At 43.8% G+C, this 16,021-nt stretch overlaps 1 protein-coding gene across 3 annotated transcripts in view; it reads right to left on the bottom strand.

Moving 5' to 3' along the window:
• Positions 1-16,021, bottom strand: part of NALF1 (NALCN channel auxiliary factor 1) — a 619,808-nt gene that overhangs the window by 13,268 nt on the left and 590,519 nt on the right. For 2 of the 3 annotated variants that reach the window (XM_053563927.1, XM_053563928.1), the window contains exon 2: positions 13,754-13,925. In XM_053563927.1, the coding sequence (XP_053419902.1) occupies positions 13,754-13,925 (172 nt within the window). Of the gene's footprint in view, positions 1-7,543; positions 7,842-13,753; positions 13,926-16,021 lie in introns of those variants that run through there. The other variant, XM_053563929.1, reaches the window with a different exon arrangement.

Raw genomic sequence — 16,021 nt, 5'->3', positions numbered from 1 at the left:
TGTGTGTGTGTCTGTGTGTCTGTGTCTCTGTATGTCTGTGTGTCTCTGTGTGTGTTTGTCTGTGTGTCTGTATGTCTGTGTGTGTCTGTGTCTGGGTGTGTATGTCTGTGTGTCTGTGTGTCTATGTGTGTGTGTGCGTGTGTGTTTGTCACAACCTGGACAACGGACAGGTTGTGGAGGGCATATTACACTAAGTGAATCATGGCAGGCACAGAAGAAAATCACTTCTTTATGAATCTTAAAGAAAACAAGGTCCAGTAAATGGGGGTAATGAAAGAGTTTAACAGTGGTGTCTGAGGTTGGGGGATGGAGAGATGTAGGTCAAAGGATGAACCAGCTGAAGGGTCTTGCGTAGAAGGTGAGACCTCAAGTTTCAGGGGTCCTCAAACTACGGCCCGCGGGCCACATGAGGCGGTGTGATTGTATTTGTTCCCATTTTGTTTTTTTACTTCAAAATAAGGTATGTGCAGTGTGCATAGGAATTTGTTCCTAGTTTTTTTTTTTTTTTTTTTAAACTATAGTCCGGCCCTCCAACGGTCTGAGGGACAGTAACTGTCCCCCTGTTTAAAAAGTTTGAGGACCCCTGGTAGGATCCAGGAGTTTTGCTAACTGAGTTTGTTCAGAGGAGTTTGCTGACTTTCTCATTACAGCTGCTTTGGCCACACAGGGGAAAATGGGTAACTGTGAGATGGTGCAGATGTTCATTCACTCCACTCCTGTAACCCCTTCCCATATGTACATGGACGCTATGGGTGTGGATGTTAATTCACTCCACTACTGTAACCCCTTCCCATATGTACATGGACGCTATCATTTGTCACCCACGTTTATATATTGATGGGGGTAGGGCCTTTGGGAGATACTTAGGGTTAAATAAGGTCATCAGATTAGGGCTCCAGGATGGGACTTGTGACTCTGTCAGAAAAGGAAGAGAGATCACCATTTGAGCCACACTCTTGCCCTTTTGCAAGATATGAGACAGCAAGAAACCTTCTCCAGAGCTGCCTCTTGACCTTGGACTTTCCAGTTTCCAGAAAGGCAAGAAATAAATTTCTTTTCTGCATGAATTTCCCCGTCTGTGGTATTCTGTCATAGCAACAGAAAAGTGACTCAGACAATGTATCTCAGAACCTCCTGCTGGATACCTTAAATGTACCAAATAAGAAGTACTTTTTAAAAAGAACACAGAAAAAGCAATGGGCCAGGCTAGGCAGAAAGTCAGACACACCGGCTCCTATTGCTGGCTTTCTTGTGAACTTGGGAAATTCTCAAGAATGTAATGTAGTTTCTCCATTCTTCAAATTTATTTATTTGCTAAATTTAATTGCTAAGCTATAATGAGAAGGAAATATGATAAAGAGCACTCTGACTATTTCTTCGCTTGTAGCTGATGGTTCTAATTGATCACTTCACCCATGCTCACTTCCCAATCCTCCCTGTGGCCCAGGCCCACCAGAGACACCACCTGCTGGAGCTGGGGAACAACCAGGCTCCATAAGCTCTAAAGCTCCCATGATTTTACATAATGGAGTCTCTCAAATTATACGCTCAAATTGCTGCTCACATTTGCTGTTTTCTTTCTTTTCTTCTTTTTTTTTTGTGCTAATTGATGGAGCTCATGATTTTTTATAAATGTAATATCTATCTTAAAGAAAATTTCTCATGTATTTAACTCTTTAGGGAAAGAATAATAGAAATGAAGAGAAATAGAAACTATTTTTTTAAGTACTAAGACTGGGAATTTGAAAGCTGTATAGAAATTAAGTAAAACTATTAATCTATATTTCCTAACAACAGGACCAGGCTAGAAATGATAGAACAAATGCATTTCCCAGTGGAAGAAAGTATTCTAGAGATAGAAAGTTTATTTAGCTAGAATTTTTTTTAATGATTTTAAATCTTTTTAAATAGATTTTATTTTTTAGAGCAGTTTTAGGTTCTCAGCAGTATCTAGCAGAATGTACAGAGAGTTGCTGGATTAACCTGGATGGAAGTGGAAGACATTATTCTTAGTAAAGCATCACAAAAATGGAGAAGCATGAATCCTATGTACTCAATCTTGATATGAGGACAATTAATGACAATTAAGTTTATGGGGGGGGGAAGCAGAAAGAGGGATGGAGGGAGGAGGGTGGGGCCTTAGTGTGTGTCACACTTTATGGGGGCAAGACATGATTGCAAGAGGGACTTTACCTAACAATTGCAATCAGTGTAACTGGCTTATTGTACCCTCAATGAATCCCCAACAATAAAAAAAAAAAAAAAAGTAAAAAAAAAAAAGAATTCATGAACTGTAGTTTCTTGCAATGAAGGGTTTTCAGACGTAGGTCTAGAGTCTTCTGTTTATTGAACCATGATTAATTGGACATAGTGCACAATGGCACACAGATCAATTATGGTTCTAAGTCCCATCAAAAGAAGATGTATAAAATATGCAAAAATAATTTTATTTTACAATTAAAGGGGACCTGCAGCAGGAATACCCTTTCTTCATCATTACTCTCCCCACATGATTACTCACCCCTCAATCCCACTGGCTGAGTTCTCTCATCGCCCGTCTAATTCCTTTTCATTACCTCCTTTCTCTAATCCTCTAGAACAGTGGTTCTCAACCTTCCTAATACCGCGGCCCTTTAATACAGTTCCTGTGGGTCACGACCCACAGGTTGAGAATCGCTGCTCTAGAACATCCGAAGCACGCAAAGTAAATCTTCATGTGAGAGTTAGAACTCCTCTTTTATTGAACAATATCGAATGTGTCTGTTTTATTCCAAAATTTCAAGGTTTGTACAGTGTGTGGGCTACCACCGCAAAGTACCACAGACTCAGTGGCTTCAGAAATAGAAGTTTGGCCAGGCTGGGTCCTTCCAGGGCTGGAGAGAAGGCTGTGTTCCAGGCATCTTCTCCGTATCTGCTGACATTGCTTTTGCCCTATGTGTTTGTGTATCCAGATTTCCCCTTTCTACGATTATACTGTTAAGGGGTGAACTGTGCACCCCCAGAATTCATATGCTGATATCCTAATGCCCAATACTTCAACCTGTGTTTGCATTTGGAAATAGGGCCATTAAAGAGGTGATAGAGGCATTCGGGGTGGGTCCTGATTCAATAGGGCAGGCATCTTTCTAAGAATAGGAAACTTGGATCCACGGAAAAGCCCCATGAATGTGCATGCATAGAGGAAATATCATGTGAGGAGACAGTAAGAAGGAAGCTGTCTACCAGCCAAGGAGAGGCAGCTCAGGAGAACCAAACCCGCAGACTCCTTGACCTTGGACTTGTAGCTTCCAGAACTGTGAGGAAATCAGTGTTGCTCAAGTCCCCCAGTCTGATGTTTTGTTAAGGCAGCCCAGCCACTAACACATACTCCAATCACGTTGGCTTGGAGCCTGTTTCACTGACCTCATTTTAATTTGATGACCTCCATGAGGAAGGCACAGCCATTGAAGGTCATGTTCTGGGGTGCAAGTGGTGAGTATGTCAACATATGAATTTGGAGAGCCAGGGGACACAATTCAACCCCTAAGACTCCGTTGAGGGCTCCTATTTAAAATGTAGATTCCATAACCGTGGAAGTCATATCACATATTAGCTCTTTTTATCTTAAGTTCCAGTGTTTCAGGCTGTGTGGAGCCACTGAGCTGCATGATAATGGTGAGGGACTTGGTGGGGACAGGAGCCTTTCTCCTGCCCTGAAGACACGGTGGATGTAAAGACTCAAAATGGCTCCAAACAAACAATGCCTCTGTGCTTCTTTCTGACTCCAAAAAGCAAAAACCCTTGGTTAAGGTGCGTCTATTCATCGGCCCCTGAATCCTCCAAACATCCCAGCAGATGCACAGGCGCGAGTGCCTGCCGGCTCCACGGGGCGTGACTGCTACCTCCCTGCCGCCTCAGCTACTCCCCCGCCCCTGCCGCTCCATGGGGCATGACTGATACCTCCCTGCCACCTCAGGTACTCCCCCAGCCCCTGCCGCTCCACGGGGTGTGACTGGTACCTCCCTGTGGCCTCAGCTACTCCCCCTGCCCCTGCTGGCTCCACGGGGCGTGACTGGTACCTCCCTGTGGCCTCAGCTACTCCCCCCACCCCTGCTGCTCCACCGGGTGTGACTGGTACCTCCCTGTGGCCTCAGCTACACCCCCTGCCCCTGCTGGCTCCACAGAGGGCGTGACTGGTACCTCCCTGTGGCCTCAGCTACTCCCCCCACCCCTGACGCTCCACAGGGTGTGACTGGTACCTCCCTGTGGCCTCAGCTACTCCCCCTGCCCCTGCTGGCTCCACAGAGGGCATGACTGGTATCTCCCTGCTGCCTCAGCTACTCCCCCCGCCCCTGCTGGCTTCACGGGGCATGTCTGGTTCCTCCCTCAGCTACTCCTCCCAGCCCTGGAAGCCTCTTCTTGCTCCAAGGACAGGGACTCCCGCTGACGCCCCCATGTTGTGATCTATCAATTAATTAATTAATATTTGCCTATTAAACACAAACTCTGTTTCAGAAACTTTCTTTGGGCATACCTGGGGATATAGTTGCCAACAACCTAAGTTCTTACCCTAGTGCAATTCGCTGGAACGGGAAGAGACAGCAGGTGGGGTTAAAATTCAGCAGGGCGGTGCTACGGGGGGGGGGGAACACAGGCTCTGGGCACGTGTGCTGGAGCCCAGCCTTTGGGGCGGGGAGTGGCAGATGCCCACGGATGAGGCAGAGGAAGGTTTGAGGGAGAGAAAACCGGTGCAGCAGACTTAACGTGTTGGCTTCTAGAGGGCTGGGTCTCTAGAGGGAGAGAAGAGTCAGGGTCCGTGGAGCCATGGAAGGAGCTTGGGGACTCTGCCCAGGGAGCTGGGACAATGAGAGAGGTACGTGACCAGTGCCAGGAGAGGGCTGTCCTGCCAGCATCTTCCAAACACTGAGCACGCAGTCTCTGACCCAATTACACTTATTGGTATAGAATTTATTTTACAGAAGAAATTACAGGCTGTAGTAAACAGTGATGCAACAAAAAATACTCCCCGTGGAACTGCATTTAATAACAGAAGGTCAGAAATAAACCACATGGCCATTCATTGTGAAGGGAGTGGATAATTTATGCTAAATCTGTAACTGATGATGGGAGTTGCCAGTTGGCCGGGGAAGGAGCCGACCTGGTTCCCAAGCTCTGGTGCCTGTCGGGTTTTATTTGCTGTGCGCGTTCTACCAATTCAAACACAGGGAAACATAAATGTTTCAAGAGTACTGGGTATCAACTGCTTTAGAGCCAGCGGTCTCAGTGTGGCTCACGCTCGGGCTCCCACACACATGTGACTCCCTGGTCACTCGCCATCCCGAGGGGGCCAGAGCGATGGGGCTGCTGTTTACGCAACAGAAATGCCTGTTCATCACAGACAGATGTTGCTGTTAAGGAACAAATGGCTACTGAGAAAGACTTTGGCTTTGCCTTTGGTTCTTGAAAATTGGCCTTTCCGTCTGATATTTTTGGTAAAATGCTGACTGTGATGGCTCAGGGGCACAGGCTGGAGACCTCAGAGGTGATCAGATGGAAGGCTCTTCACAGTTAAGAATGGGCATTTACATTTTAAAAGTATCTCTGTGAGAAGAATTCATTATGTAACTGGAAACAGATCCTGCCTTGGGAGAATTATTTGCCTAGTGATGGGAATTCTTCTGAGTTCCCTGGCAGTGCTGTCACCAACTAATCAGAGCGGCACTTTCCCAGCCCAAGTGCCCAGCGAAGGACTAAAAATGGTGAAGGTCCCAAGTCAAAACCAAGAACCTTTCATTTTTCCCCTCTGATAATTAAATATTCAGTCAGGGAGGGGATATTAGCACCCTGCACTTCCTAGCAGAAGGAATTTTGATGTCTGATTCCATTTCTCTGTTGCCAGCGTGAACTAGTCAAGAAAAAGACAACGTACCATATTGGGGACAAAACCCAGAAAGTGAGCAATGAGGACACAAAGCACAAGCTGTCGCTGCATGTTTGTTCCAGCAGTGCTGCCCTTCGATGGAATGCATTCCTCTCTTTTTCCAGAATTAAGTTTAAAACTAATTTTTTTTTTTTTTTTTGCAGTTTTTGGCAGGGGCTGGGTTTGAATCCGCCACCTCTGGCATATGGGGCCAGTGCCCTATTCCTTTGAGCCACAGGCACTGCCCTAAAACTAATTTTAAAGTTGTATTTACAAACTGATCTCGATTTTTATACCTAAAGTAAGTTTTTTTGTTTGTTTGTTTGTTTGTTTTGAGACAGAGTCTCAAGCTGTCGCCCTTGGTAGAGTGTCGTGGCGTCACAGCTCACAGCGACCTCAGACTCTTGGGCTTAAGTGATTCTCTTGCCTCAGCCTCCCAAATAGCTGGGACTACAGGTGCCCGCCACAACGCCCGGCTATTTTTTGTTGCTGTTGCGTTGTCATTGTTGTTTAGCTGGCCCAGGCCGGGTTCAAACCCACCAGCCTTGGTGTATGTGGCCGGCGCCTCCCATATCTAAAATAATGCTTATTTGAATTACCTACATCATTAGTAAAATTTAGCTATTTTTTTACTTACATGTATATATAAATTATGTGTATCTTATATATATAAATCAATTGTATAAATATGTTTATATACTTTATAGATAATGTATAACATAAAAATTAGAATAAGGTCATCTAGATTCATAATAGTATTTACACAAGCATTTGAGAAACTCTGGAGCTCTTTTCTAATCCTTTACACTGGTGTGTGTGTGTGTGTGTGTGTGTGTGTGTTATGTGTGTATCCATGGGTGTTATGGATGTATGTGTATGTATACGTCATATGTGTATGTGTGTTAGAGATCAGCTCTGGCCCAGCCTGGCTGTGCCTGGGGAAGGTGTATGTGTATGTGGGTGTTATGTGTGTGTAGGGGTGCATGTGTGCAACTTAAGCTCACGCTAAGCAATCTAAGCCACGTAAGCACAGCAATTTTCTAGACAACAGTGCGCGGAGCAGCCCTCCTTTCTTTTTTAACCAGGATAATGGTACCAGTTGGGAATACTTGCAGTGTTCCTTTCTAATGTGAAGCCTGATGAGGAAGCAGGAGTGTTAGTTGGCCTCCTGGGGAACTCCTGCAAACACTGCAAGCTGTGGGCTTGATCACCTCCCAGTGAACCTATCAACTGGCTTTTTCCAGCTGCACCATAGCAAGGAAACGTTTGCTTACAGACCAATTTCAGGATGGGACAACTGGTCATCTCCTGTTTCACTAATGAACAGACGCTGGACTAATGGCCAGGAAACGGGGAGCTATTACTGCTTCTCCAACAGCAGGCTTGTTGAGGAGGGCTGATCAAGTCTGAAGCAACTCATCAGAGTAGATGACTGCAGAAACCTGTGTCAGTCTAATATTGGCTGAAGCAATGATCACGTGGGAGAATTTTATTGTTCAAAGTGATTCAGTGTCATGGTGATTTACAAAGTGGGAATAAATTCTTCAGAAAAGCGTCTTAATTGTAGACAAAAGAGGTAAATATTCTCATTGGATAAGATTTCACCTGTTCTGGGAAATCTCTCTTTGCCAGAATTATCCTTCCTACACTGACATTCCAGAATTAGAACTCTTCCTTTGGTGACCACTGTGACGGCTCGCATATCGTGAATACTTCTGGGCATTCTCTCTCTCATAGAATCTAGGGACCGTGTTCCAATGTGTGTGCTATCACCTTGTAGAGAAGATCTCTGGATGTTTTAATTCAACTTCCACCTAAGCACAGACTAGCTCACTAGTGGTCCAGGCACCTGCCGCCACCTCTCTACTAGGGTGGCATTCAGTATTCCTGAGCAAACGGTAGCCTTCCATCCAGATATTTCAGAGCGTGCTGAGCACACCTGCTGAATACAAAAGTGAGTAAGTGTCAATTCTGCTGCAAGGTTAATAAGCAGTTGTGGGCTGACATCATTACAATTGTCCCTTGGCATCTAAAAAGACAGCTGCCATGCTTTTATTCAGTCACCTGTGGTGCTCACTGACTCACAGGCTAAGAAATGACCATGGGCTTGGCCCTGGGTGCAGCGAGATCATGTGTGGAGCACACACACTTCCTGGGTTGAAGTGGTCTAGACATCGTCTCCTCAGCTCTCCCTGGTCTAATGTGTTTCAGTTTTTCTCCTAGGTTAGGCAACGTACAGAGAGGAAAAGCCGAAGAATAACTTGAAAGACATCAGAATTTCCTCCAAAATCTGTGGAGGTGAGCAACCTGGGAGGGACGTGCTTAGCACTGTCCGCGCACCTGGGGGTAGGGGACTGCGTCCGTCCATAGCTTTCCCGTGGCTCTCTAGCCAGGACTCTCAGGATACGCAGGGTGCAGGTGGCTTCCTGGCTCTACACAGACAGGCATGCAGCCCCCTTCTCCTGTATAGCCACCCTTCCCCAAGCACTGCCAGGCTGGGCCACAGCTGGTCTCTAACGCAGGCTTCCGCCCTCAGCAGCCGTGTGGAGTGGGTGTTCCCAGGGTCTCAGCACTGTTAGCCACCCAGAGAGATGAGACAAAGAAACTCTGCAGTGGTTGTGATGTCCCAGAATTCGTCTCTGCTGGCAGGCTGCCCACATTCTGATTTCCACTGCAGCCTCTCCCTACTTTCTGTTCCCTTGCCAACGGCAAACTTGAGCTTTTGGGAATACACATGGACGGAGAAGTCAGGGAAACCAATCTGAAGTATGAATTATGTATGGGAACTCAAACCTAAATATGTGTACTTGAATAAACTTCAAAAGTACGGCGTTTTAATGGAAGAAATGTCCCCAACATGTGAAGTTAGTGTATTTTGAGTTTTTAAAATAATGTTTTCCATATTACTTTATTTTATCCTGGCTATTCCACGTACCTTCACATTTCTCTTTGGATACAACAGACATGATTTGCTGCTCCATTTTTCATAGGAAAATTATTGAAAGAATCAAAGCAAAAGTTGACATAAAAGATGAAATGATGCCATCACCATACTGTTCTTTTTACTTCCAAAGGAAAGGCCCTGCATTTTTAACAATGTACACACATTGGGGAAAATATATAAACTGGAAGTTGTATAAGTGTACAGATTAAAATCTACGGCAGGCAGAATTTTTTCCTACTAAAATACTTTAAAAAGGAATTCTCTTCTGTCTTTTCGAATTTTTTCTCAACTCATTGTTCAGCATCAGACCTGGATTTTGAACATGTTTCTTCTTTCATAGTGGTTTGCTCTCTCACAAGTAAACGGTGAGTCAGAAACATCTTCAATTTCCTTTCTAATGTGGTCACTGCGTTTTCTCGGCAGCAGACAAGCCGCTCTTTCGGGGCTCTGCAGTGGCACGACGTGGCCACCAGAGGGCTCCCGTCCTCCATCACATCCTAATCCGCCTGTCACGGTAAAGGGACAACAGCAGCCCACAGTATTTTCCCCAGAGACGGAAACATAACCTTATTCTTGTCACAGCTAAAAAATGGAGTGCAGAATTTACACAGAATTCTCAAAGTGTGTTTTAGCTCCATTGTCAGTAACCCCCAGCAGACCAACTTTTACTTTGATTCTTTCAATAATTTCCCTACGAAAAATGGAGCAGCAAATCATGTCTGTTGTATCCATCAATCAACTGGTAATTTTCTTAGCGCGCGAGCTCGTTACCATAGCGCCCACAGCCCCTGCTACTCTGCTGCTTCTGTTTCCTTAATCTTGGTTCGCTACTGCAGGTAAGCAATCAAGAATTCCTCCAGGGAACGCTAGAAGGAGGTGAGGGAGTGGGGAGAGGGAAGCCCATATAATTACCACGATGATGGGTTGACACCACAGAATCCAGAAACGACATCCACCTCCTCACTTTAGAGATGAAGAAATCGAGTTTCCAAAATAGTAAGTAGTGCGTCTGTGCACTGAGCTGCAGACGGGAACAGAACCCACCTCGAGAAATGCTGAGCGTGAAACGACAGGCCTCACCCTGACAGAGCCTCAGAATTTCTCCCTAATTAATTTTTCAAACGCTCCTCTAGTAGCCTGTCAGTTTTATTCTTTCACAGAAAAACCAAGAGAAATCCCAGGCGAGGTGTCTTTCTTTTATCTTCTAAAACAGAGTCAGAATTAAGCCCGCGGGAGGCACTCTGTCAGCTGGGTCCGTGGTCAGAACATGTGGTTGTGACCTCTGTAGCCTCCCCAGTCAGAGACATTCCAGGGTGATGGATGTGCATTCTCAGATAGTTCATTTTCCAGAATAAATTATTGGCTTACTAAGGATCATAGGCACACACAGTAGCAGATGATTAAAAAAAAAAAAATATATATATATATATATATATATATTCAACTTCTAAATCTAGAACTTGGGTAAGTACTATGAGCACCATAAAAAAATACGTGCTGGGGACTGAACTGAATAATGGTTACCCAACTCGTAAGTAACTCCTGATGGTTTAGAGAAATTTGGAAGGTTCTGAACCTTCCACATGATTCATATCAACTCCAAGATACTCACTTTTTCCTGAGAATGAAAAGAATCCTAAGTATCAAAATACCATGTATGTCTAATAAAACAGTGAGAGCAAGAACTTGAGGTCCTATAATTCCATATCCCTAACATGCTGTGCATAGGGGACTCTAAAGAGAAATAGTCACCACAGCACCGGTTTGTCATCAAGGAGATGCACCTTGAATCAAATTGATCTTCGCATGGAAAACATATCACAGGCCATAGGCAGTTATGTGCATATGGAAGACTTTTATTTTGATGTTGATTAGACAGGTGTGTGTGTGTGTGGGGGGGAATCCTCAGCATCCTAGGGAGAAATCTCTATTCTTCTAGAAGCTTTGACTTGAACACCTTTCAAACAGTAGAAAACAATTATGATGAAATTTGTTGAAGAGACTCCATCTATTTTTTTTCTATTCTTAATGATAAATTATTACATATTTTAGCATGTAGAATGGAAATAAAATTATGTTTTTTTAAAAAGAAGAATTACCAGAGGCAAGATTCAGGTCAACTTACTTGGGGGCATTCCTTTTCTAGAACTGCACATAATTCAGCAAGTAAGATGTGAACAGCTTTGGTCCTTGTGAGGACATGAAGTTTCTGTGCACTTGTGACCCATGTGGCCTTGGTTACCGGCTGCCAGCTGGGAAACTAGGAATAGTGCTTCCATTTCTCTTCTGTATTTGGTCCCTTCCTGAGTATTTCAGACATTTCCTCCAAAATGCATGAAGGGGCCCGAGATGACTCATGGCCTCTCCAAACTTATTTAAAAGGGTAAGTTATTTGAAAATGCATTTTTGGGAGATGAGCCTCCAAAAATGTGTGACTCATTAAAGTTTGGGAACAAACAGAACCTACGTGTCAGTCTCACTAGCTGCCCTAGACGCATGACAAGCCACTCTGCTCCATCGCTCACCCAGGGGTCCCAGGAGCGGCTCTCTGGGCTCACTCCTTCCCAGATGGAGCCCACTCTAGGGCTCGTCCAGGGCAGTCCTTGGCCAGGGGCAGCAGTGGAAATAGCTCCCTCAGGGCCCAGCAGTCCACGCTAAGGAACACCCAACTTAGACAAGGGTCTTCCAAGAGGCCTGGGCCACACATCAGGAGAGAAGATTTTCCTGAAAATTGTTTTTCATCAAATTATTTTGCATAATTTCAGAACAAAAAGCCTTCAGAATTTATTTGGCACACTTTGGGCAGTTTAGTAATGGAAGGACCATGAGCCCAACCAAACAAAATTGGCATGAGTATCGTAGGTTCTCAGTGATGAGAGTATCCCAGAGGCCTCTAATAGACACGGCATTTTTCTCTGGACCCAGAAACAAATCTTCTTTTCTCTCCCACTTTTTTTTTTTTTTTTTAAGGGCGTAGCTCAGGCTATGACAAAGCTGTGTTTACTAAACTCAAAGACAATTAAAACTATAGTTTTGATTCCCTGCCCATGTTGTGCAGAGAGAGATTTAATCCTATCCTTAGCATTCGGGTGACCTTGAAAGTGTTTGGAGAAAGGGACAAACAATCAAACATATATTTCAGATTCACAAATAACAATAAAAACCAGGAAAAAATAGAAGATAAAGACAAATAATAATTTGCCCTTCATTTGGGTTTTTGGTCCACTTTGAGGACCTGGTAGAAGCTATTGACCTCTAGGGAAAAAACAGTGGCGTGTGAATTCACAAACAAGACTTCACATCAAGTTCCACAAGGTTCTTGGAAGTCCTAATATCACAGGCACCTGACTATCTCACAGTCAAAAAATTAAGGCTTTATTTTCATGGTGATTTATGGAAGGTTCTATGTGAAACTCAAGATAAATGAACAAGGTGTCTGGCGAATTTTGCCTCAGTCTTAAAGCAAAAATATACTCATTTTCTCTCTCCTTCCCTCTGTCCATTTTCTCTCTCTCTCTCTGTCTCTTTCTCTCTCCTTTTCCTCACAGCAGACAGAAGCTACGTGAAAAAATGCTCTAAGCATAAATCAGTAGGATAACAAAAACGATTATGAAATCATTTTACATTTTACAGATTAACATTCTGTGTACTACGACTATGATCTATTAATGATGTGTCTTACATTTAATCCTCATAGTAAGTTGACGTGGCCTGGGGGTTCCTGCTATGACTAGTTCACTCGTGATGAGATGGTGCCTGGGAGAGAACACACAGGGGAAGTGAACGAGACCCAGGTCCCCTCACCTCAGTCAGATGTCCTTCCGTAAGTGTGGACAGAGTAAGAGATAGTCCTCTGGTCCTCTGGGTGGGCTCATAGGACTCTCCTTGGAAAGCTTAATAATTTAGACTTAGAACAGTACGAATAATGGCTACGAATTAAAATAAGTGGTCCAGAAATACTTTGATAAATTCTCATGTTGAGATCTTAATATGTCATTCTGTTTCAGAGGATTTTCATGAAGTCTTACATCAGAAGAGAACATTCCTGTTTCTCCTTACTTAACAATAATGCTTTATCCTGAAAACTTGGAAACTAAACATGTTATTACTAAAGCCACATAGTTACAAGAATATTGTATGGTTTTATTTTTACTAAAAGAGAATATAGAACAGCAACTCTGATTATCACACCACCATGGCAAAGCATCTTGTTCTCACTGTCTAGTTATTATTTATTTAAAAAACAGACTACTTTGATCCTTTATATGTTATTTTGTATCTATATTATATAATGCTTATAAATATTCAAAAATAAGTGCTGATCTTGGTGTTTTGCCTAATCTGAGTCATTTTCTCAAAGAAGTAAACATTGTTAATGGAAAATCCAAGATAGAATTGTATTTTGTCCTTTCTTTGTGGCTCTAACACACACATGCACACTCACAAATAACTTTGGCTGCTATTTCTGTGCGCCTTGACTACGTTTTGAAGATAAAAAGGCACAAAAATTCTCAGAAAGTAGACATGGGGACATAAACCTGTTACCAATTTTTAAAAACATAATTTTACCGTCCTGATCACACCCTCGGTTCTTATGCAATGGAAAGATAACGCAGGCAGAATCCAACCTACTCTAACGAGGGCTAATATTTTGCCCTCAGAATTATCCTTTTGCAAAGTTCATCATGGTCATCTTGGTTCTAGAACAGACAATGTGGCGTCAAGGCCCCACCGTTTCTAAGCCCGGGCAGGGTTGTCACCTGTGCTCCTATTAATGAAAGCGTGGAAAACTACCAGCTGCATCTTCAAGGCTGTGCCAGTGGAAGGAAACAGCAAAGCGAACACAGCGTAAGAACGCAAACCCACCAGGGACTGGGGAGAAAATCCCGCCCGCGCTGCCTGCGCTGTACCTGTGCAGATGAAACTGGAGAGGCCTCCGTAGATGACTTCATCGTTGTCGGGCAATATAAAGGGACACCGCGTCTGAACCTCCAAACAGTATTGCTTGCAAGGAACTGTCTTTCTGCAGTTAAACTGTGTGACTTCAAAATACTGGGAACAGAGCCAGGCTTTGTAGACAATCTGAAAAAAAAAAGAGAGAGAGAGAGAGAGAAGAATAAAATGTATGGAGGGAGGGATGACAACAGTTCTTACAGCAATAAAGGACATGGGTACTGTGAGCAGCACGCTGTGGTTCCACGCGGATCGTCAGAAACCCTCATTTCCAGAAAGCCTGTGTGCACGGCGGCAGCTGCGAGCCATAAAGACGCAGCAACTCAAATCTTTGCAGTAAAAGCAAACAGCATTTGATGGAGCCCTTAGAATGCAAAAGGTATTCTGGCATTTACTTGGGTGGTGGATTGGGGTAGGAACTGAAGTTTTCACAAGTCCAGCGGCATGTGAAAGAGAGAAGAGCCCGGCTGCTGTGCTGCCCGGTGGTTATTTCCCGCCGCGTGCAAGTGCTCGGCGGCCACTCTTCATTCGGACACTAGATGGCGCTGAGGGGGCTGGGAACAGCCGCTGCCCAGCGCTGGGCTGCGGGCCTCCCAGGAGAAGCAGAAATGGACATCCACGTTCATGACTCACGCCGCATGCACTGAAACCCTCGCTGTCTGCAAGCCCGGAAACGCCCGGCACACATCAGACATAATGCACTGTAGTTAGGAGTAGGAGGGAAGCCAAATCAGAAACACAGCTTGCAACAATCCACATCAGTGTTTGTTAGGCATTGATGTAATTTAATGAAATGTGGAGGGATTGTGACTTCATTAATCTCTTTGTTTGGGGAGGCTATTTGGGGAAATAAACATTGAAAAAAATCGCCTTTTTGTTATATAAGGGAATAAGCTGATCCTAAATTCAAATGAAACGATGACAAAAGTGCCGTCTATAGTACAGATGGCAGCGATTCAGCCCTTGCCTAGGGCCTCGGCCCTGGGGGCTTTTGCTCGTCTGTGTCTGAGGTCAACATGTTTTCAGTTATATTTTCCCTAGAAAAATGAAGGCCCTACAGTTAAATATTCTCAGTGAGGTATAAGTACTTTATAATACTAGAAAGATGGATAGCATTTATCACCTTTATGCTCATTTCTAAGCAAGGTACAAACATTTTTCTCATGTAATTCTCAGCATACATGGTATATTTTAGAACATAACCATCAGTTGCCTTCCGTACAGGAATAATAAGAGAAGTAAGTGGGAAAATCCAGAATTCAAACCAATGTTCTATGGGATCCCACAGCCTGTGTTCTTTGTAGTTACGCTATGTCTAGTCTGAAAACTTTTAATAAATAATTTATGAAATCACAGGGGAGTGCCATGACCTAGATCAAAATATATTTGGTATAAGGAAAATTATATTGAACTTTTATTTATAACTTATTAGTTGGATCAAAACGAAGCTTTATTCTTTGGTCAAGTTGCATCAGCAGAGGTCAGATAGGATAAATGTGAATATCAGATACAGTTTCAAATAGCCAAAACTAAATTTTGTGGGTTTTTTTGCCACATCATCAATGTTTCATAATCACCATCTACCTGGTTAGAAAAACATGTAAAAACTATAGTTTGTACATGTCTTTTGAATGGGTCATAGCATTAAAAGTATACATTGAAAACCTGCACAAAAAAAATGTTTTAATGACTGAAGAAATCCCCATGAATTCCGAATTCTTCTATGTCAACTGGGGAGACAGAGTTGGGGTGTGGGTGGGCCCACAGAGGTAGAGATGGACAGGGAAGGGTGCCGTCATGCTGTCAGCCAGGTTAGAGGCACTGGCTTCAGAAGAGAAAACATCAGCTGGGCGTGGTGGCTCACACCTGTAATCCCAGCACTCTGGGAGGCTAAAGTGAGTGGATTGCTTGAACTCAGGGGTTCAAGACCAGCCTGAGCAAGAGTGAGATCTCTCTCTATTAAAAATAAAATAAAATAAAATAAAAAACTAGCAGGGCATTCTGATGGGTACCTTTAGTCCTAGCTACTCCAGAGGCTGAGGCAGGAGGATTACTCAAGCCCAAGAGTTGTTTGATATGAGCTATGATTACGCCACAGCACTCTCTACCCAGAGTGACACAGTGAGACTGTCTCAAAAAAAAAAAAAGTAGGAGAAAAAATCAGTGGTTTCTTCTTAGCCATACTTTGGGTGAGTTGAAGATGTTTTTCAAAATACTGTGTATTG

Source organism: Nycticebus coucang, chromosome 15, assembly GCF_027406575.1.
Source record: "Nycticebus coucang isolate mNycCou1 chromosome 15, mNycCou1.pri, whole genome shotgun sequence".
NCBI lineage: Eukaryota > Metazoa > Chordata > Mammalia > Primates > Lorisidae > Nycticebus > Nycticebus coucang.
Note: the sequence above shows the minus strand (reverse complement) of the source record. Positions and strands in the feature narration are given on the sequence as shown.